Genomic DNA, 23,247 nt, shown 5'->3' on the forward strand with positions numbered 1-23,247 from the left:
TAGGTTATGACTGGTCAGTGAGACTAGTTAGGTTATGACTGGTCAGTGAGACTAGTTAGGTTATGACTGGTCAGTGAGACTAGTTAGGTTATGACTGGTCAGTGAGACTAGTTCGTTTATGACTGGTCAGTGAGACTAGTTCGTTTATGACTGGTCAGTGAGACTAGTTCGTTTATGACTGGTCAGTGAGACTAGTTCGTTTACGACTGGTCAGTGAGACTAGTTCGTTTACGACTGGTCAGTGAGACTAGTTAGTTTGTTACGACTAATCAGTGAGACTAGTTAGTTTATGACTGGTCAGTGAGACTAGTTCGTTTATGACTGGTCAGTGAGACTAGTTCGTTTATGACTGGTCAGTGAGACTAGTTCGTTTACGACTGGTCAGTGAGACTAGTTCGTTTACGGCTGGTCAGTGAGACTAGTTAGGTTATGACTGGTCAGTGAGACTAGTTAGGTTATGACTGGTCAGTGAGACTAGTTAGGTTATGACTGGTCAGTGAGACTAGTTAGGTTATGACTGGTCAGTGAGACTAGTTCGTTTATGACTGGTCAGTGAGACTAGTTCGTTTATGACTGGTCAGTGAGACTAGTTCGTTTACGACTGGTCAGTGAGACTAGTTCGTTTACGACTGGTCAGTGAGACTAGTTCGTTTATGACTGGTCAGTGAGACTAGCTAGTTTATGACTAGTCAGTGAGACTAGTTAGTTTGTTACGACTAATCAGTGAGACTAGTTAGTTTGTTACGACTGACCTCAATAGTCCTTTATTATACCAGACTGACATAACATCATTAGTCCTTTATTATACCAGACAGAGGAAACATCATTAGTCCTTTATTATACCAGACAGAGGAAACATCATTAGTCCTTTATTATACCAGACAGAGGAAACATCATTAGTCCTTTATTATACCAGACAGAGGTAACATCATTAGTCCTTTATTATACCAGACAGAGTAAACATCATTAATCCTTTATTATACCAGACAGAGTAAACATCATTATTCCTTTATTATACCAGACAGAGGAAACCTCATTAGTCCTTTATTATACCAGACAGAGGAAACATCATTAGTCCTTTATTATACCAGACAGAGGAAACATCATTAGTCCTTTATTATACCAGACAGAGGTAACATCATTAGTCCTTTATTATACCAGACAGAGGTAACATCATTAATCCTTTATTATACCAGACAGAGGAAACATCATTAGTCCTTTATTATACCAGACAGAGGTAACATCATTAGTCCTTTATTATACCAGACAGACGTAACATCATTAGTCCTTTATTATACCAGACAGAGGAAACAGCATTAGTCCTTTATTATACCAGACAGAGATAACATCATTAATCCTTTATTATACCAGACAGAGATAACATCATTAGTCCTTTATTATACCAGACAGAGATAACATCATTAGTCCTTTATTATACCAGACAGAGGTAACATCATTAGTCCTTTATTATACCAGACAGAGGTAACATCATTAGTCCTTTATTATACCAGACAGAGGAAACATCATTAGTCCTTTATTATACCAGACAGAGGAAACATCATTAGTCCTTTATTATACCAGACAGAGGAAACATCATTAGTCCTTTATTATACCAGACAGAGGTAACATCATTAGTCCTTTATTATACCAGACAGAGTAAACATCATTAGTCCTTTATTATACCAGACAGAGGTAACATCATTAGTCCTTTATTATACCAGACAGACGTAACATCATTAGTCCTTTATTATACCAGACAGAGGAAACAGCATTAGTCCTTTATTATACCAGACAGAGATAACATCATTAATCCTTTATTATACCAGACAGAGAGAACATCATTAGTCCTTTATTATACCAGACAGAGGTAACATCATTAGTCCTTTATTATACCAGACAGAGGTAACATCATTAGTCCTTTATTATACCAGACAGAGGTAACATCATTAGTCCTTTATTATACCAGACAGACATAACATCATTAGTCCTTTATTATACCAGACAGAGTAAACAACAGTGTTAGCAGATGACAGTGACCTTTGAGGTATGTGAAGTGCTGTCCCCATCCCCAACTGTTTGTTTTGGCATCATGAGGCAGGAGAGAAGTTCAGTTCCACAGCCAGTCAACACACTTTACCATCTGTCAGAGGGACAGGTAAACGAAATGAGAGACAGAAAGCCCATTTAGAGTTGTGAAATGGTTTAGATGGGAGGAATAGGCTAGGGTTGAATGTGTGATGCGTTCTTGTTTACTTGGGGTCTTTTACTGTAGGGATCTGAATGTGTTACACTTGGCAGAAAACCAGTCTGCTTGCCCTGGGGTTGTGTCTGAATTGATGTGTGTCTGTAATATTAGGCCAGCAATTTTTTTATTTATTTTGCTTTTCAAGTTTTGAATGCCCGACTGCTTTAAAAATGGCCTTTTGCTTAGTACCAGAGCTAGTAATCTTCTTTTCGTGAGCTTTATTCCCTTAAATTGACTGTGACAGAGAAACATAAACTAGCCCTGCTCTTTTACTGGAGTTGTATTGTGTAGATTCTATCTGAGGAGTGTGTTGTGGTAGTAATGTTGTTCATTCTGAGAGTTTGTAGTGTCGGCCAGGGAAGAGAAGCAGCATCATCAGGAGGCCTTCTCTTAATAGAAGTCAGAGGATGTTCAGCCAAGAGGGGAATGAATGCTAATAACCTCTGAATAGAATGTAAAAGGCTGTGTCACTGGATGGATGACCTCATCCCTCCACTCTGAATAGAATGTAAAAGGCTGTGTCACTGGACAGATGACCTCTCATCCCTCCACTCTGAATAGAATGTAAAAGGCTGTGTCACTGGACAGATGACCTCTCATCCCTCCACTCTGAATAGAATGTAAAAGGCTGTGTCACTGGACAGATGACCTCTCATCCCTCCACTCTGAATAGAATGTAAAAGGCTGTGTCACTGGACAGATGACCTCTCATCCCTCCACTCTGAATAGAATGTAAAAGGCTGTGTCACTGGACAGATGACCTCTCATCCCTCCACTCTGAATAGAATGTAAAAGGCTGTGTCACTGGATGGATGACCTCATCCCTCCACTCTGAATAGAATGTAAAAGGCTGTGTCACTGGACAGATGACCTCTCATCCCTCCACTCTGAATAGAATGTAAAAGGCTGTGTCACTGGACAGATGACCTCTCATCCCTCCACTCTGAATAGAATGTAAAAGGCTGTGTCACTGGACAGATGACCTCTCATCCCTCCACTCTGAATAGAATGTAAAAGGCTGTGTCACTGGACAGATGACCTCTCATCCCTCCACTCTGAATAGAATGTAAAAGGCTGTGTCACTGGACAGATGACCTCTCATCCCTCCACTCTGAATAGAATGTAAAAGGCTGTGTCACTGGACAGATGACCTCTCATCCCTCCACTCTGAATAGAATGTAAAAGGCTGTGTCACTGGACAGATGACCTCTCATCCCTCCACTCTGAATAGAATGTAAAAGGCTGTGTCACTGGACAGATGACCTCTCATCCCTCCACTCTGAATAGAATGTAAAAGGCTGTGTCACTGGACAGATGACCTCTCATCCCTCCACTCTGAATAGAATGTAAAAGGCTGTGTCACTGGACAGATGACCCCTCTCATCCCTCCACTCTGAATAGAATGTAAAAGGCTGTGTCACTGGACGGATGACCTCTCATCCCTCCACTCTGAATAGAATGTAAAAGGCTGTCTCACTGGACTGATGACCTCTCATCCCTCCACTCTGAATAGAATGTAAAAGGCTGTGTCACTGGACAGATGACCTCTCATCCCTCCACTCTGAATAGAATGTAAAAGGCTGTGTCACTGGACAGATGACCTCTCATCCCTCCACTCTGAATAGAATGTAAAAGGCTGTGTCACTGGACAGATGACCTCTCATCCCTCCACTCTGAATAGAATGTAAAAGGCTGTGTCACTGGACAGATGACCTCTCATCCCTCCACTCTGAATAGAATGTAAAAGGCTGTGTCACTGGACAGATGACCTCTCATCCCTCCACTCTGAATAGAATGTAAAAGGCTGTGTCACTGGACAGATGACCTCTCATCCCTCCACTCTGAATAGAATGTAAAAGGCTGTGTCACTGGACAGATGACCTCTCATCCCTCCACTCTGAATAGAATGCAAAAGGCTGTGTCACTGGACAGATGACCTCTCATCCCTCCACTCTGAATAGAATGTAAAAGGCTGTGTCACTGGACAGATGACCTCTCATCCCTCCACTCTGAATAGAATGTAAAAGGCTGTGTCTCATCCCTCCAACCACAAATTTGATTTTTTCCTCTCTATTGCCAGACATGAATAAAAACACGTTCTTTTTGTTGTTGTAACATCTTACAGGGAGGGTTATGTAAGCTATTAATGAGGAAATGTAAGGGAATGAAACAAAGCAGCCAAAAGGGATTTTGCACTATCTGATTGTACCGTATTCTGACTCGTTCTCTCTCTCTCTTTGCAGAAGGGATTCGTAACATGTCCATGGACTCCAACCCCATGCCGATGCCCATGTCAGACCCCAACGCCTGGGCCACCGCCATGAACAACCTTGGCATGGCTCCCATGAACATGACGGGACAGCCCCTTCTGTCAGGTATGGGTCATTTAATCCTAACCATACCTCTACTGTAGTTATAACCGTACCTCTACTGTAGTTATAACCGTACCTCTACTGTAGTTATAACCGTACCTCTACTGTAGTTATAACCGTACCTCTACTGTAGTTATAACCGTACCTCTACTGTAGTTATGACGGTACCTCTACTGTAGTTATAACCGTACCTCTACTGTAGTTATAACCGTACCTCTACTGTAGTTATAACCGTACCTCTACTGTAGATATAACCGTACCTCTACTGTAGTTATAACCGTACCTCTACTGTAGTTATAACCGTACCTCTACTGTAGATATAACCGTACCTCTACTGTAGATATAACCGTACCTCTACTGTAGTTATAACCGTACCTCTACTGTAGTTATAACCGTACCTCTACTGTAGATATAACCGTACCTCTACTGTAGTTATAACCGTACCTCTACTGTAGATATAACCGTACCTCTACTGTAGTTATAACCGTACCTCTACTGTAGTTATAACCGTACCTCTACTGTAGATATAACCGTACCTCTACTGTAGATATAACCGTACCTCTACTGTAGTTATAACCGTACCTCTACTGTAGTTATAACCGTACCTCTACTGTAGTTATAACCGTACCTCTACTGTAGATATAACCGTACCTCTACTGTAGATATAACCGTACCTCTACTGTAGTTATAACCGTACCTCTACTGTAGTTATAACCGTACCTCTACTGTAGATATAACCGTACCTCTACTGTAGTTATAACCGTACCTCTACTGTAGTTATAACCGTACCTCTACTGTAGATATAACCGTACCTCTACTGTAGATATAACCGTACCTCTACTGTAGATATAACCGTACCTCTACTGTAGTTATAACCGTACCTCTACTGTAGTATAACCGTACCTCTACTGTAGATATAACCGTACCTCTACTGTAGTTATAACCGTACCTCTACTGTAGTTATAACCGTACCTCTACTGTAGTTATAACCGTACCTCTACTGTAGTTATAACCGTACCTCTACTGTAGTTATAACCGTACCTCTACTGTAGTTATAACCGTACCTCTACTGTAGTTATGACCGTACCTCTACTGTAGTTATAACCGTACCTCTACTGTAGATATAACCGTACCTCTACTGTAGTTATAACCGTACCTCTACTGTAGTTATAACCGTACCTCTACTGTAGTTATAACCGTACCTCTACTGTAGATATGACCGTACCTCTACTGTAGATATAACCGTACCTCTACTGTAGATATGACGGTACCTCTACTGTAGATATAACCGTACCTCTACTGTAGTTATAACCGTACCTCTACTGTAGTTATAACCGTACCTCTACTGTAGATATGACCGTACCTCTACTGTAGATATAACCGTACCTCTACTGTAGTTATAACCGTACCTCTACTGTAGTTATAACCGTACCTCTACTCTAGTTATAACCGTACCTCTACTGTAGTTATGACGGTACCTCTACTGTAGATATGACGGTACCTCTACTGTAGTTATGACGGTACCTCTACTGTAGTTATGACGGTACCTCTACTGTAGTTATGACGGTACCTCTACTGTAGTTATGACCGTACCTCTACTGTAGATATGACGGTACCTCTACTGTAGTTATAACCGTACCTCTACTGTAGATATAACCGTACCTCTACTGTAGATATAACCGTACCTCTACTGTAGTTATAACCGTACCTCTACTGTAGTTATGACGGTACCTCTACTGTAGTTATGACGGTACCTCTACTGTAGTTATGACGGTACCTCTACTGTAGTTATGACCGTACCTCTACTGTAGTTATGACCGTACCTCTACTGTAGATATGACGGTACCTCTACTGTAGTTATAACCGTACCTCTACTGTAGATATAACCGTACCTCTACTGTAGATATAACCGTACCTCTACTGTAGTTATAACCGTACCTCTACTGTAGTTATAACCCTAACCATAGGTGGAGTCTGTGTGGCTACAGTAGAGACTAGGGGGAGTGTCTGTGTGGCTACAGGTAGAGACTAGGGGGAGTGTCTGTGTGGCTACAGTAGAGACTAGGGGGAGTGTCTGTGTGGCTACAGTAGAGACTAGGGGGAGTGTCTGTGTGGCTACAGGTAGAGACTAGGGGGAGTGTCTGTGTGGCTACAGTAGAGACTAGGGGGAGTGTCTGTGTGGCTACAGTAGAGACTAGGGGGAGTGTCTGTGTGGCTACAGGTAGAGACTAGGGGGAGTGTCTGTGTGGCTACAGGTAGAGACTAGGGGGAGTGTCTGTGTGGCTACAGTAGAGACTAGGGGGAGTGTCTGTGTGGCTACAGTAGAGACTAGGGGGAGTGTCTGTGTGGCTACAGTAGAGACTAGGGGGAGTGTCTGTGTGGCTACAGGTAGAGACTAGGGGGAGTGTCTGTGTGGCTACAGTAGAGACTAGGGGGAGTGTCTGTGTGGCTACAGTAGAGACTAGGGGGAGTGTCTGTGTGGCTACAGTAGAGACTAGGGGGAGTGTCTGTGTGGCTACAGTAGAGACTAGGGGGAGTGTCTGTGTGGCTACAGTAGAGACTAGGGGGAGTGTCTGTGTGTGTCTGCAGTATCCAGTGGATGTTTCTGACTCTAGCTGCAGACTGGTTGCTGGATTCTGTGGCTCTGCTCACATTTGCCTAAGTCGGCCATTTTCTTTGTCTCTATTAAAATGAACAGGCAGCGCTGAGTCAGCCAGATGGACTTATGACTCTATTATCAGTCTGAGGACTTGAGATCCACACAGCTCAGTACCAGACAGGTGGCAGGAGCTTTCTGAGTATCACCCTCTCTTACAAAATTCATGCTTGTTCATACAATGTTCTCTATCGAAATATTCATGTTAAGTTCAAAAGAATACAAGATCAAAATTGCTGACATCATTCAAACCAATGAGGGTTTTGAACTTTAAAGCCAGTTATCTCAGAATCATATTTTTGCAGATAAAAGCTTATAGTCCAAAGCTCTCAATGTTATCATGTGTCACCAGAGGAAGAGGCAATTGCGAGAGGTTTTACTTTGCCCAAAATCTGTCCATGAAAATCTGCCCACGAAGCGAGGAGTGTTTGTATGGAGGTCAATGAGGGTGTTGATTTTGGTCAATATAAAATGTCATGGCTAATTTGCTATGTGAGGCTTATTTGATCAAATGCACTGATGTAAGTGGCATTTCGAACAAATCCAAAAACTATTGTGAAGTTGTGCCTGCTGTCATATAAGTGGAGGATTTTACATTTACGTCATTTAGCAGACTCTCTTATCCAGAGCGACTTACAAATTGGTGCATTCACCTTATGATATCCAGTGGAACAACCACTTTACAATAGTTCAACATGGCCATTGGCGGCTTCCACACCTTTTAAAATCATCTGGGTGGGGATTTCTATGAGTTGGGGGCAATCTGCCAATGAAGAGGAAGAAAATTCACTCATTTAAAATGGAGTTGGCCTCAATGGCGCTGCTCATGCTGTCACAGACGCTATAATGGCACAGATACAAAAATGAGTCCTCTATCTCTATGGCCTGTTGACACGTATCTGCCCTCTCATTGGCTAGAATGATCCCACCTGATCTCAACTCATCCTGCGGCCTTCCATCATTGAGGACATGCATTTCCTTTGTTAGAGCGGTCACTCAAATATCTTGTCAATATAATAGACAATCGGGTCACTCAGTCAGGGGAAATTACAGTGGCAGAGCCAACAGATATGTTATCATGAGTCACTCAGTCAGGGGAAATTACAGTGGCAGAGCCAACAGATATGTTATCATGAGTCACTCAGTCAGGGGAAATTACAGTGGCAGAGCCAACAGATATGTTATCATGAGTCACTCAGTCAGGGGAAATTACAGTGGCAGAGCCAACAGATATGTTATCATGAGTCACTCAGTCAGGGGAAATTACAGTGGCAGAGCCAACAGATATGTTATCATGAGTCACTCAGTCAGGGGAAATTACAGTGGCAGAGCCAACAGATATGTTATCATGAGTCACTCAGTCAGGGGAAATTACAGTGGCAGAGCCAACAGATATGTTATCACGAGTCACTCAGTCAGGTGAAATTACAGTGGCAGAGCCAACAGATATGTTATCATGAGTCACCCAGTCAGGGGAAATTACAGTGGCAGAGCCAACAGATATGTTATCATGAGTCACTCAGTCAGGTGAAATTACAGTGGCAGAGCCAACAGATATGTTATCATGAGTCACCCAGTCAGGTGAAATTACAGTGGCAGAGCCAACAGATATGTTATCATGAGTCACCCAGTCAGGGGAAATTACAGTGGCAGAGCCAACAGATATGTTATCATGAGTCACTCAGTCAGGTGAAATTACAGTGGCAGAGCCAACAGATATGTTATCATGAGTCACCCAGTCAGGTGAAATTACAGTGGCAGAGCCAACAGATATGTTATCATGAGTCACTCAGTCAGGTGAAATTACAGTGGCAGAGCCAACAGATATGTTATCATGAGTCACTCAGTCAGGGGAAATTACAGTGGCAGAGCCCACAGATATGTTATCATGAGTCACTCAGTCAGGGGAAATTACAGTGGCAGAGCCAACAGATATGTTATCATGAGTCACTCAGTCAGGTGAAATTACAGTGGCAGAGCCAACAGATATGTTATCATGAGTCACTCAGTCAGGGGAAATTACAGTGGCAGAGCCCACAGATATGTTATCATGAGTCACTCAGTCAGGGGAAATTACAGTGGCAGAGCCAACAGATATGTTATCATGAGTCACTCAGTCAGGTGAAATTACAGTGGCAGAGCCAACAGATATGTTATCATGAGTCACTCAGTCAGGGGAAATTACAGTGGCAGAGCCAACAGATATGTTATCATGAGTCACCCAGTCAGGTGAAATTACAGTGGCAGAGCCAACAGATATGTTATCATGAGTCACCCAGTCAGGTGAAATTACAGTGGCAGAGCCAACAGATATGTTATCATGAGTCACTCAGTCAGGGGAAATTACAGTGGCAGAGCCAACAGATATGTTATCATGAGTCACTCAGTCAGGTGAAATTACAGTGGCAGAGCCAACAGATATGTTATCATGAGTCACTCAGTCAGGGGAAATTACAGTGGCAGAGCCAACAGATATGTTATCATGAGTCACTCAGTCAGGTGAAATTACAGTGGCAGAGCCAACAGATATGTTATCACGAGTCACTCAGTCAGGGGAAATTACAGTGGCAGAGCCAACAGATATGTTATCACGAGTCACTCAGTCAGGTGAAATTACAGTGGCAGAGCCAACAGATATGTTATCATGAGTCACTCAGTCAGGGGAACCATAGAGATGTGTCATTAGAGCGTCCTTGGGAGACAGGAGTGAGAGGAAGCAGAGCTCCTTCTAGAATGATAATGTTCCATCAATGTTTGTTTAATGGTTTGGAACTGAGAGTTTGAGATGAATGAAACGCAATAAGGCGCTATGCTTCTGGTGTTTATTGTTTGTTCAATATCAATAGAAGCGCTGCAGGGCATTTATCACTAACATTGCGTTTTGACTTCATCATTTCACTCCTCCGGCTGTGATGATTTATGCAGCCATGTGTCGTTCCTCTCTTCTTACTAGAATGTCTTGTTTCCCAAAGCCTTTTTCCAAACCACCACCTTTAGCTTCTTTAAAAGCACATTCATATCAACAGAGCTCCAGAATTCTAGGCCTCACAGTAATCCACTAGGACTCCATATTTTAAAGTGGGCTTGGAGGATGTTATTCTACCTACTGGGTTTTTCCTATTGAATTTCATTTGTACAATTTACTGAGCTGCTGCCAGACTTAGCAGACTCTCCTTGCTACACTGCTGTGCTGTGCAAGAGAAAATGATGCACTTTGTTGAGCGAGTTATAATTGTAGAGTGTGATGGAGAAGAATACTATTGTATTTGTGTGTTCAGTCACTTAGCACCTTGAGCCATGGGACAGCATAAGGAAGCTGCCGTTAGTGCTGTTACCTTCATTAGAGGACACTCTCCATCTCTTAAATACCGCAGCTGCAATGGTCTCACACAGACACACACCCCATCATTGCCAGTGGTTAGGCTGAAGTCAGGTTGTCTGTGGGGGGTGGAGGGGGGGGACAGCTGTAGTCCTCGCAAATCACCTGGAGAAATAGATCTTCCATATCTTGTCTCTCCCTCTCTACTCTCCTCTCTCCCTCTCTCTACTCTCTCTACTCTCCTCTCCCTCTCTACTCTCTTTACTCTCCTCTCCCTCTCTACTCTCTCTACTCTCCTCTCCCTCTCTACTCTCCTCTCCCTCTCTACTCTCCTCTCCCTCTCTACTCTCCTCTCCCTCTCTCCTCTCCCTCCCTACTCTCTCTCCTCTCCCTCTACTCTCTCTACTCTCCTCTCCCTCTCTCCCTCTCTACTCTCCCTCTACTCTCTCTACTCTCCCTCTCTACTCTCTCTACTCTCCTCTCCCTCTCTACTCTCCCTCTCTACTCTCTCTACTCTCCTCTCCCTCTCTACTCTCCTCTCTCTCTACTCTCCCTCTCTACTCTCTACTCTCCTCTCCCTCTCTACTCTCCCTCTCTACTCTCTCTACTCTCCTCTCCCTCTCTACTCTCCCTCTCTACTCTCCCTCTCTACTCTCTCTCCTCTCCCTCTCTACTCTCTCTACTCTCCTCTCCCTCTCTACTCTCCTCTCCCTCTTTACCCTCTCTACTATCTCTACTCTCCTCTCCCTCTCTCCTCTCCCTCTCTACTCTCCCTCTCTACTCTCCCTCTCTCCTCTCCCTCTCTCCTCTCCCTCTCTACTCTCCCTCTACTCTCTCTCCTCTCCCTCTCTACTCTCTCTACTCTCCTCTCCCTCTCTACTCTCTCTACTCTCCTCTACTCTCCTCTCTACTCTCTCTACTCTCCTCTCTACTCTCTCTACTCTCCTCTCCCTCTCTACTCTCCTCTCCCTCTCTACTCTACTCTCTCTCCTCTCCCTCTACTCTCCTCTCCCTCTCTACTATCTCTACTCCCTCTACTCTCCTCTCCCTCTCTACTCTCCTCTCCCTCTCTACTCTCCTCTCCCTCTCTACTCTCCTCTCCCTCTCTACTCTCCTCTCCCTCTCTCCTCTCCCTCTCTACTCTCCTCTCCCTCTCTACTCTCCTCTCCCTCTCTACTCTCCTCTCTCTCCTCTCCCTCTACTCTCCTCACCCTCTCTACTCTCTCTACTCTCCTCTCCCTCTCTACTCTCCCTCGCCCCCTCTTCTCTCTCTCTCTCTCTCGCCACTTCCTTGCGCGCTCTCAATTTGCCTTTATTGGCATGTCATAACAAGGTACATATTGCCAAAGCGTTACAATATTAGCATAATTAAAATAATAATCAATATTGTCAACTCTACAAAACTCACAAAGTAAAGTAGGACACATAATATTCATCTGGCAGCCACACTGTTTAATTATACATGCATACATTATATATTATACATGACTTCTTCATCCTGTTTTAATTTCAATTAAAAACAACTGTATTCTCTTTTTTTTCCTTTAACCTTTATTGAACTTGTCAAGTCAGTTAAGAACAAATTCTTATTTACAATGACGGTCTACCTCTGGGGCAGAATGTTAAACTACAAATATCAACTTTAAAAAGTTGTCAGTCCAGGAAACAAACATGTCTCAATGTCACTCTTCTGTCTTTTAATCAGTGAAGTCAGAGGTGGTGTTGTTATTGAAACCCATGGTCCAAGGGGTGACATTATTTCCTTCCATTTTTATTTACTTTTAAATAATGAATGACTATTGAGGAAAATATTCATGAAGAAATTCACCATAGCCAAGGTTGTCCACTAACTGTGTTCCTTCTGAACCAGTGAACTGAGGAGCCAGCCACTCAGTACTACACTGTACTGAGCTCCATCTATAATTCAGAAAGGCAGAGCTGCTTGTGTTTTGCTTGGGACTATTGTCTGTGAGATCTGATCCACAGTCAGTTCAGAACTTTATTAACACACCATGCCTTTATCTGTGTTAATGGTGGTCAAACAGCTGAGAGACTAGATGGCTTTAGAGCCACAATACAGGTGGTTACCATTGTTATTGTACGAGGATATTATACAGTAGGTTACACAGAATGCTTTCCTGGTCTACTGTAGGCCCACAAACAGCACACACACACACACACACTAACAGCACACGCACACGTAAAGACTTTGTTACGAGATCGGCTTGTACCTTTGAACTAATCCACCTGGATTTTCTACTGATTCTCCATCGTGAGGGATTGAACTTCATCCTCTCCTCTGTTGTTTTTCATCTGATGGAGCTCTATCTTTCTGTCTCTGTCGGTCTCTGTCTGTCGGTCTCTCTCTCTCGGTCTGTCGGTCTCTCTGTCGGTCTGTCGGTCTCTCTGTCGGTCTCTCTGTCGGTCTCTCTGTCGGTCTCTCTGTCGGTCTCTCTGTCGGTCTGTCGGTCTCTCTGTCGGTCTGTCGGTCTCTCTGTCGGTCTGTCGGTCTCTCTGTCGGTCTGTCGGTCTCTCTCGGTCTGTCGGACTCTCTCTCGGTCTGTCGGACTCTCTCTCGGTCTGTCGGACTCTCTCTCGGTCTTTCGGACTCTCTCTCGGTCTTTCGGACTCTCTCTCGGTCTGTCGGACTCTCTCTCGGTCTGTCGGTCTCTCGGTCTGTCGGTCTCTCGGTCTGTCGGTCTCTCTCTCTCTCGGTCTCTCTCTCTCTCGGTCTCTCGGTCTGTCGGTCTCTCGGTCTGTCGGTCTCTCTCTCTCTCGGTCTGTCGGTCTCTCTCTCTCTCGGTCTGTCGGTCTCTCTCGGTCAGTCGGTCTTGTCTTGCTCGGTCGTTCTCTGTCGGTGTCTCTTTCTCTCTCTGTCGGTGTCTCTTTCTCTCTCTGTCGGTGTCTCTTTCTCTCTCTGTCGGTGTCTCTTTCTCTCTCTGTCGGTGTCTCTTTCTCTCTCTGTCGGTGTCTCTTTCTCTCTCTGTCGGTGTCTCTTTCTCTCTCTGTCGGTGTCTCTTTCTCTCTGTCGGTGTCTCTTTCTCTCTCTGTCGGTGTCTCTTTCTCTCTCTGTCGGTGTCTCTTTCTCTCTCTGTCGGTGTCTCTTTCTCTCTCTGTCGGTGTCTCTTTCTCTCTCTGTCGGTGTCTCTTTCTCTCTCTGTCGGGGTCTCTTTCTCTCTCTGTCGGGGTCTCTTTCTCTCTCTGTCGGTGTCTCTTTCTCTCTCTGTCGGTGTCTCTTTCTCTCTGTCGGTGTCTCTTTCTCTCTCTGTCGGTGTCTCTTTCTCTCTCTGTCGGGGTCTCTTTCTCTCTCTGTCGGGGTCTCTTTCTCTCTCTGTCGGGGTCTCTTTCTCTCTCTGTCGGGGTCTCTTTCTCTCTCGGTCGGGGTCTCTTTCTCTCTCTGTCGGGGTCTCTTTCTCTCTCTGTCGGGGTCTCTTTCTCTCTCTGTCGGGGTCTCTTTCTCTCTCTGTCGGTGTCTCTTTCTCTCTCGGTCGGGGTCTCTTTCTCTCTCGGTCGGGGTCTCTTTCTCTCTCGGTCGGTGTCTCTTTCTCTCTCTGTCGGTGTCTCTTTCTCTCTCTGTCGGTGTCTCTTTCTCTCTCTGTCGGTGTCTCTTTCTCTCTCTGTCGGTGTTTCTTTCTCTCTCTGTCGGTGTCTCTTTCTCTCTCTGTCGGGGTCTCTTTCTCTCTCTGTCGGTGTCTCTTTCTCTCTCTGTCGGTGTCTCTTTCTCTCTGTCGGGGTCTCTTTCTCTCTCTGTCGGGGTCTCTTTCTCTCTCTGTCGGGGTCTCTTTCTCTCTCTGTCGGGGTCTCTTTCTCTCTCTCTCTCTCGGTCGGTGTCTCTTTCTCTCTCTCTCTCTCGGTCGGTGTCTCTTTCTCTCTCTCTCTCTCGGTCGGTGTCTCTTTCTCTCTCTCTCGGTCGGACGCTCTGTCGGTCGGACGCTCTGTCGGTCTCTCGGTCGGACGCTCTGTCGGTCTCTCTGTCGGACGCTCTGTCGGTCTCTCTGTCGGACGCTCTGTCGCTCGCTCTGTCGGACGCTCTGTCGCTCGCTCTGTCGGACGCTCTGTCGCTCGCTCTGTCGGACGCTCTGTCGCTCGCTCTGTCGGACGCTCTGTCGCTCGCTCTGTCGGACGCTCTGTCGCTCGCTCTGTCGCTCGCTCTGTCGCTCGCTCTGTCGCTCGCTCTGTCGCTCTGTCTGTCGGACGCTCTGTCGCTCGCTCTGTCTGTCGGACGCTCTGTCGCTCGCTCTGTCTGTCGGACGCTCTGTCGCTCGCTCTGTCTGTCGCTCGCTCTGTCGGACGCTCTGTCTGTCGCTCGCTCTGTCGGACGCTCTGTCTGTCGTTCGCTCTGTCGGACGCTCTGTCTGTCGCTCGCTCTGTCGGACGCTCTGTCTGTCGCTCGCTCTGTCGGACGCTCTGTCTGTCGCTCGCTCTGTCGGACGCTCTGTCTGTCGCTCGCTCTGTCGGACGCTCTGTCTGTCGCTCGCTCTGTCGGACGCTCTGTCTGTCGCTCGCTCTGTCGGACGCTCTGTCTGTCGCTCGCTCTGTCGGACGCTCTGTCTGTCGCTCGCTCTGTCGGACGCTCTGTCGTCGCTCGCTCTGTCGGACGCTCTGTCGCTCGCTCGCTCTGTCGGACGCTCTGTCTGTCGCTCGCTCGCTCTGTCGGACGCTCTGTCTGTCGCTCGCTCTGTCGGACGCTCTGTCTGTCGCTCGCTCTGTCGGTCGCTCTGTCTGTCGCTCGCTCTGTCGGACGCTCTGTCTGTCGCTCGCTCTGTCGGACGTTCTGTCGGACGCTCTGTCGGACGCTCTGTCGGACGCTCTGTCGGACGCTCTGTCGGACGCTCTGTCGGACGCTCTGTCGGACGCTCTGTCGGACGCTCTGTCTGTCGCTCGCTCTGTCGGACGCTCTGTCGGACGCTCTGTCGGACGCTCTGTCTGTCGCTCGCTCTGTCGGACGCTCTGTCGGACGCTCTGTCTGTCGCTCGCTCTGTCGGACGCTCGCTCTGTCGCTCGCTCTGTCGGACGCTCTGTCTGTCGCTCGCTCTGTCGGACGCTCGCTCGCTCTGTCGGACGCTCGCTCGCTCTGTCAGTCGCTCGCTCGCTCTCTCTCAGTCGCTCGCTCGCTCTCTCTGTCGCTCGCTCGCTCTCTCTCAGTCGCTCGCTCGCTCTCTGTCGCTCGCTCGCTCTCTCTCAGTCGCTCGCTCGCTCTCTCAGTCGCTCGCTCGCTCTCTCAGTCGCTCGCTCGCTCTCTCTGTCGCTCGCTCGCTCTCTCTGTCGCTCGCTCGCTCTCTCTGTCGCTCGCTCGCTCTCTGTCAGTCGCTCGCTCGCTCTCTGTCTGTTGCTCTGTCGGTCTCTCGTTCTGTCAAATGATATGCCTTGGCAGCAGCTAATGGGGATCCATAATAAATACAAATACATCTCTCTCAATGGCCCAGAAAAAAAGAGATTAGCTTTACATTACAGTAGCATTTATCATGCCTTTTATAACAAAATTAAAAAACTTTATTGAAGACACAGGTCCAGACTAAAATTAGGAGCATATGGAATCTTCTAGGGCTTTCCATCCTCTGTTTCCTTATACTGTTTTCATTCTTTCTCTCTCACTCGCTCGGAGTGGGGACTTCCCCAACAACCATTTATTATCCAAGACATTTGACACATTAATCAGCAGTCTTGATTAGATTTATTGCCTCTGTGGTACCCAACACCACCTGCCACCAAGTCATTGCATCATCAGTCTGTCTAGAGCCAAGTAGCTACAGGGAGATGAGGCTCAGTCAACTTAAAGAAATAAAATGCTGTGGAGACAGACATGGTCTAAATAGGTACAGACGTCATTTCAACGTGTTTTCCACTTTGGTTCACTGTCATTTCATTGAAATGATGTGGGGACGTGGACTTGACTATGGGGACGTGGTCCTGTGGAGACTTGACTATGGGGACATGGTACTGTAGAGACTTCACTATGGGGACATGGTGCTGTAGAGACTTCACTATGGGGACATGGTGCTGTAGAGACTTGACTATGGGGACATGGTGCTGTAGAGACTTCACTATGGGGACATGGTGCTGTAGAGACTTCACTATGGGGACATGGTGCTGTAGAGACTTCACTATGGGGACATGGTGCTGTAGAGACTTCACTATGGGGACATGGTACTGTAGAGACTTCACTATGGGGACATGGTACTGTAGAGACTTCACTATGGGGACATGGTGCTGTAGAGACTTCACTATGGGGACATGGTACTGTAGAGACTTCACTATGGGGACATGGTACTGTAGAGACTTCACTATGGGGACATGGTGCTGTAGAGACTTCACTATGGAGACATGGTGCTGTAGAGACTTTACTATAGGGACATGGTGCTGTAGAGACTTGACTATGGGGACATGGTGCTGTAGATACTTCACTATGGGGACATGGTGCTGTAGAGACTTCACTATGGGGACATGGTGCTGTAGAGACTTCACTATGGGGACATGGTACTGTAGAGACTTCACTATGGGGACATGGTACTGTAGAGACTTCACTATGGGGACATGGTGCTGTAGAGACTTCACTATGGAGACATGGTGCTGTAGAGACTTTACTATAGGGACATGGTGCTGTAGAGACTTGACTATGGGGACATGGTACTGTAGAGACTTTACTATGGGGACAAGGTGCTGTAGAGACTTGACTATGGGGACATAGCTTGTCTTGTGGATATTGTGCCTCTTCTAGTCCTCACAGGAGAGAAATAGCTTCCTTATAGGGACAAGGTTTCTGTGGAGTCTCCACTCTAAGGACTTGTTGTCTTCCCAACTGCAGAAGCACTGCATAACACTAATGAGACTTAATATTCTTTCTCCACAACGATGATGTCATTGATTTGTTGGATTGGATTTTTATTAGAGTTGTGATTGGACAGAGTGCTTTCGACACACTGCAGTGTATGAGGCTGAGGAAGATGTGTGGACAGACCAAACTAGTTGGCGAGCCTAACACACACATATTCCCACAGGAATGCGTTAGTCTGCAACACACACTCCCCTCTGAATTGATTTAGCCTGACACACACCCCTCTGAATACATAACCAGGCTCTAGGGAAGGTTCCCTGGGGATTCATACAGTTATGCATGTTATAACCTCAACAACCACTGTGTGCACACACACGCTGTGTATATAGTCTTACTGTCATCACCTTTTTAACTATTTATACAATATTCTAATAGAAGTAGAGAGCAAGTGTTTTGGCTTCTTAGGTTTTTACCTGATGAATTATTTATACTATTGATATTGTACTAGTAGAAGCAGTAGGTTTAAGAAGCTTCTTGTGTTTCTGGCTTGAACATTTATTTGCCTGCATTAATAGTTAAGAGAAAGAAAACCCAAGTTTATTTTATTCTTCCACTAGAAGCTTTTGGCCCCTCTATCTCTGCCATTGCTGAGTTAATGTTGAGGAGCTGTAAGTAGTTTCCAAGCTCTGCTCTGCTTTGTGCTGCCAGTGCTGTTGGCAGAGTGAGGACTGATAGAGACACAGAGAGAGAGATCTGTAACTGCACATTTCTAGCCTGGGAGAAGTAGACTAGGTTTCTGATAGCGAGGAGTAGAGAGAGGGAGATGTCTTTCAGGAGCACGGAGAGAGATCTATGACTGATGAGTTGAAAGAGGGGTATCTTTGGCAGGGAAGTAGTGAGTTCTCTTTTAGAAGTGTGTAGAGGAATCATTTTTATTTGAAAACTAGAGCCTGACCAATATATCTGATATTATTGGTCAACATTGGCCTTTTACCGATATATCGATATTGGATGATCATTCCACCGATGACCGATATTCAGTAAATATGATGATAAAAGTGAGTCTCATGATTATCTGAACACTTGTGGCCATGCTCATGATGTCGTAATGTAAAAATAATAATAATTACAGTGTATTTCTTGGACAATTGCTCTTTTGGATGGCAATTAATGAGAACTCGGTGTGCAAAAATGTAACCTTTTCATTTCCCTGTTAAACAGTATATGGGCAGCACCACCCTCCCTGAAGTGGACTGTATATTCTTAGGGTTTTCTTAGCACAATGTGTTCTCTCCCAGGTGCTTGTAGGAGTCCAGTTCAGGTGGTTTAATAATGCTGATTCACAGGAACGGCACAGTGTATGGGTTAAGGCACTTTAAGGTATGGATTGTCAAATGTTTTAACCAAGAGAGTGTGGTTCTGAAAAAGGGGAAATTAAATGCAATACTAAATGGCAGGTTTAAGCTTAACACAACCTCAAATTACGTAGGCTATGAACAATAATATGGCTACAATAGATAGACAATACAGCCTAATAACATGGCTGCTACTTCACTAATGACAGATCAGAGGGGTGCAGCCATACACCACTACTGAGCAGCACCATCATCCTCACACAACCTCATGAACTTGTATACTGAACAAAAATGTAAACGGAATGGTCCTCCCGAGTGGCACAGCGGTCTAAGCCACTGCATCGCAGTGCTTGGGGTGTCACTACAGACCCGTGTTTGATCCCAGGCTGAGTCACAACCGGCGTGACCAGGAGTCCCATAGAGTGGCACACAATTGCCCCAGCGTTGTCCGGGTTAGGAGAGGGTTTGGCCGGGGGGCTTTACTTGGCTCATCGTTCTCTAGCGACTCCTTGTGGCGGGCGGGCGCCTGCAGGCTGACTTCGGTCATCAGTTGAGCGGTGTTTCCTCCGACACATTGGTGCGGCTGGCTTCCAGGTGAAGCAGGCGGGTGTAATGGTGTTTCCTCCGACACATTGGTGCGGCTAGCTTCCAGGTGAAGCAGGCGGGTGTAATGGAGCGTGGTTTGGAGGGTCATGTTTCGAGGGACGCATGACTCGACCTTCGCCTCTCCCGAGCCAGTTGGGGAGTTGCAGCGATGAGACAAGATCGTAATTTAATCGTAGTTGAATATCACAAAATTGCGGCGAAAAAGGGGGTAAAATACAAAAAAATATGATTTTTTAAATGTTTTAATTAACGCAACATGTAGAGTGTTGGTCCCATATTTCATGAGCTGAAATAAAATATCCCAGACATTTTCCATACGCACAAAATGCTTATTTCTCAAATGTTGTGCACAAAATGGTTTACATCCCTGTTAAGTGAGTATTTCTCCTTTGCCTAGATAATCCATCCACTTGACAGGTGTGGCATGTCAAGAAGCTGATTAAACAGCATGATCATTACACAGGTGCGTCTTGTGCTGAGGACAATAAAAGTCCACTCTAAAATGTGCAGTTTTCAAATCTTATTTTATTGGTCACATACTGTACACGTATTTAGCAGATATTATTGTGGGTGTAGTGAAATGCTTGTGTTCCTAGCTCCAACTGTGCAGTAGTATCTAACAATTCAAACGTTTTGTGTCACAACACAATGCCACAGATGTCTAATGTTTTGAGGGAGCGTGCATTTGGCATGCTGACTGCAGGAATGTCCACCAGAGCTGTTGGCAGAGAATTGAATGTTATCTGAATGGAGGCCAACGTCATTTTGAGAATTAGGCAGAATGTCCAACCGGCCTCACAACCGCAGACCACATGTACCCACGCCAGCCCAGGACCTCCACATCCGACTTCACCTGCAGGATTGTCTGAGACCAGCCACCCAGACAGCTGATGAAACTGAGGAGTATTTTTGTCAGTAATAAAGCCCGTTTGTGTGGAAAAACTCATTCTGATTGGTTGAGCCTGGCTCCCCAGTGGGTGGGCCTATGCCCTCCCAGGTCCACCCATGGCTGTGCCCTGCCCAGTAATGTGAAATCCATAGATTAGGGCCTAATGAATTTATTTCAATTGACTGATTACCTTATATGAACTGTAACTCTGAAGCTGTTGCATTTATATTTTTGTTCTGTGTATGTGTGTATGTGTGTATGTGTGTATATATGTGTGTATGTATATATATATATATATGTGTGTGTGTGTGTGTGTGTGTGTGTGTGTGTGTGTGTGTGTATACATATATATATATATATATATACATACATACATGCATACATACATACATACATACATACATACATACATACATACATACATGCATACATCCACATCCACATCCACAAGGCTCATAGCTAACAAAATACATAATCTACACAGTATTCAGTACATCCATACAACCACAGGGCATATAAAACTAGGCACTGGTGTACATTATACTTCACAATCAAATCCTAACTGTCTGAAATGAGATGGCAAAAACAAGAGTAAGCAAGCATACAGTTGCTAGCTGGCAGTAAAAACATGAATTAGCATAACAAAGCAAACTACATCATCGTCACAGAGTGCTTCCACAACACATGAAGTGTAAGAATTATGAACTCACATTTCTGAAGGATGCACACTGGCCTTGGCTAAAGCAAAGAATGCCAACTAGAGGTAATCACAGGAGATGGCTGAAATGTATCACTTACTTCCTACTCAGTTAGAGATCACCCAGCATGCTCTGCTCCACATCACTGTTGGACATAGCCTTTCATATACTCCCTCCCTCACCCTTTCTCCCTCCACCCAGCACACATTTTGCTGTAGGGGACATTTACCCTGAAGAAGGGGGGAGAGGAGGTGAGAGAGAGAGAGAGGACTGATGTAATGTGTTGATAGCCAGGAGGTATCTAGAGTCAAATGCCACATTTTTTATTCCTGGCTGGACGTTTGATTGATAGGCAGCATGAAATGTAATTACCTTCAACAAACCTCTGGGAAGCTGATTGGTTAACATGTAGATACATAGGACTGTTGGGTGTGTGTAAGTGGCATGTGTGCCTGCTTGCTTGCTAGAAAGGGAGAGATGGAGCCAGTGGGTGGGAGGGGGGTGGAGAAAGCGGAGAGAGAGAGAGACCTTGTGTGGCTGGAGAGAAGACAGTTCTCCACTGATGTTTCTGTTCAGGAGACTCCTTCTCTGTCTCTAGACAGTTTTACCTCTGGCTGGAAGAGGCCTGTTTCACACTGAAGATGGTGTGTGTTCATGTACACACTTGCATGTGTGTCTAACACACTTGCATGCGCCCGCGTGTGTCTGCGTGTGTGGGAGTTTCCAACCGAATATGTTGAAAGATGTGAAACATGGATTGAGGGGTTGAGTCTCCGTTGTTCTGCCTAGACAAGGGGCTCCCAAGTGGCACAGCGGTATAAGGCACTGCATCTCAGTGCTCGAGGCGTCACCACAGACACCCTGGTTCGATTCCAGGCTCTATCACACCCGGCTGTGATTGGGAGTCCCATAGGGCGGCGCACAATTGGCCCAGTGTCGTCCGAGTTTGGCCGGTGTAGGCCGTCATTGTAAATAAGAATTAGTTCTTAACTAACTTGCCCAGTTAAATAAAGGTTAAATAACAATCCTGCTGTAGCTGAAAATCCCTGAGAATGGCAGAGGGTAAATTCTCTTATCATACACAGTTCTCTGTCCTCTGGCTGTCAATGGAATAGGACACACAGCAGGGACACACAGCATTTGACATTTTTCAACTGTTCGAGTACTCAAATCATTTGTTTGTTATGTGTACATTGATCTATACTGAGTGTAAACATTAAGAACACCTGCTCTTTCCATGACACTGTCCAGGTAAATCCAGGTGAAAGCAATTTCAAACCCCGCCTATTTCTACGATTTCTCTTCTTAAAAATCTGATTTTAAACCTAACCCTTAATCACACTGCTAAACCTTATGCCTAGCCCTAACTTTAAATTAACACCAAAAATGTTTATTTTTTCATGATCATTTTTTGGCGATAATGGCTGTGGTAACTAGTGACAACCGCAAAGTAGTTGTGTAGAGAGAGAGGTCGGAACGCAATTGATTGAGTGCGACATGAAGGAGAAAGGACATTTATAGGAGAATAACTGTTTGACGCTTGGGTTCTTTTTGTTGTGCCCCCCCAAATGCACATGTTCCGATGGAATACTAGAGGCAAAGCACATTCATGTTGTCTGGTTTTAAAGTATTTAAAAAACAAATGATTTGTGGTTAAAAATAAGTTTTGACATCAGGTCTAGTACTCGATTACCCATCTCCCCCCCCCCACACACTCACACACACATATATACATACACACACACTGGAAGGAGAAAGATAAATTCAGCAGTGAAGTGGAAACGGGCTGGTCTTGATCAAACCAGATCTTCTTTTCTTGATGTGCACCCGGAGCCTGGTTTGGCTCCTATCATCTGTCATGTTCATGAATAAATATGGTGCAGAAATCTTCTATTTAATAGCTTTGTGTTTCTTCAAGAGTGACTCTGTGACTTGGAGGAAATTATTCTCTGTGCTCAAAATGTGTGTGTGGCAGCCAGGAGGTTTTTCCATTATTCATCAGCACTGTGCCCATTTCCTCAGTGTCAGGGTTCCTCAGTGTCAGGGTTCCTCAGTGTCAAGTGGTAGAGCTGCACGAAATGGGCCAAAAATCGAATTACAAATGTTTAGCAAAATATTGCAATTTGACGTGTAATAAAGATCAAAACATATGTGAACTGTGTGAATTATAGAAATTGATTGACATATTAAAAAGGAAAGTGGAAAGCAGTATCATTATTGTTTGGAACAATCTGTTCTATCTCAGAACAGTATGCCAACTGTGAATCTAACAAACAGCCAGGAGGAATAACTGTCTTAAAAAGCCACAGTGACCAGGGTCTGGTTTCAATGA

General features: G+C 45.3%; 1 protein-coding gene across 6 annotated transcripts in view; it reads left to right on the forward strand.

The window, feature by feature from the left end:
* LOC115169747 (ecto-NOX disulfide-thiol exchanger 2) overlaps positions 1 to 23,247 on the forward strand; it is a 313,601-nt gene that overhangs the window by 211,195 nt on the left and 79,159 nt on the right. For all 6 annotated transcript variants that reach the window (XM_029725675.1, XM_029725682.1, XM_029725696.1 and 3 more), the window contains one exon: positions 4,489 to 4,620. In XM_029725675.1, coding sequence (XP_029581535.1) covers positions 4,489 to 4,620 — 132 coding nt within the window. The remainder of the gene's footprint in view (positions 1 to 4,488; positions 4,621 to 23,247) is intronic.

This window comes from Salmo trutta, chromosome 3 (genome assembly GCF_901001165.1).
Source record: "Salmo trutta chromosome 3, fSalTru1.1, whole genome shotgun sequence".
Lineage (NCBI taxonomy): Eukaryota > Metazoa > Chordata > Actinopteri > Salmoniformes > Salmonidae > Salmo > Salmo trutta.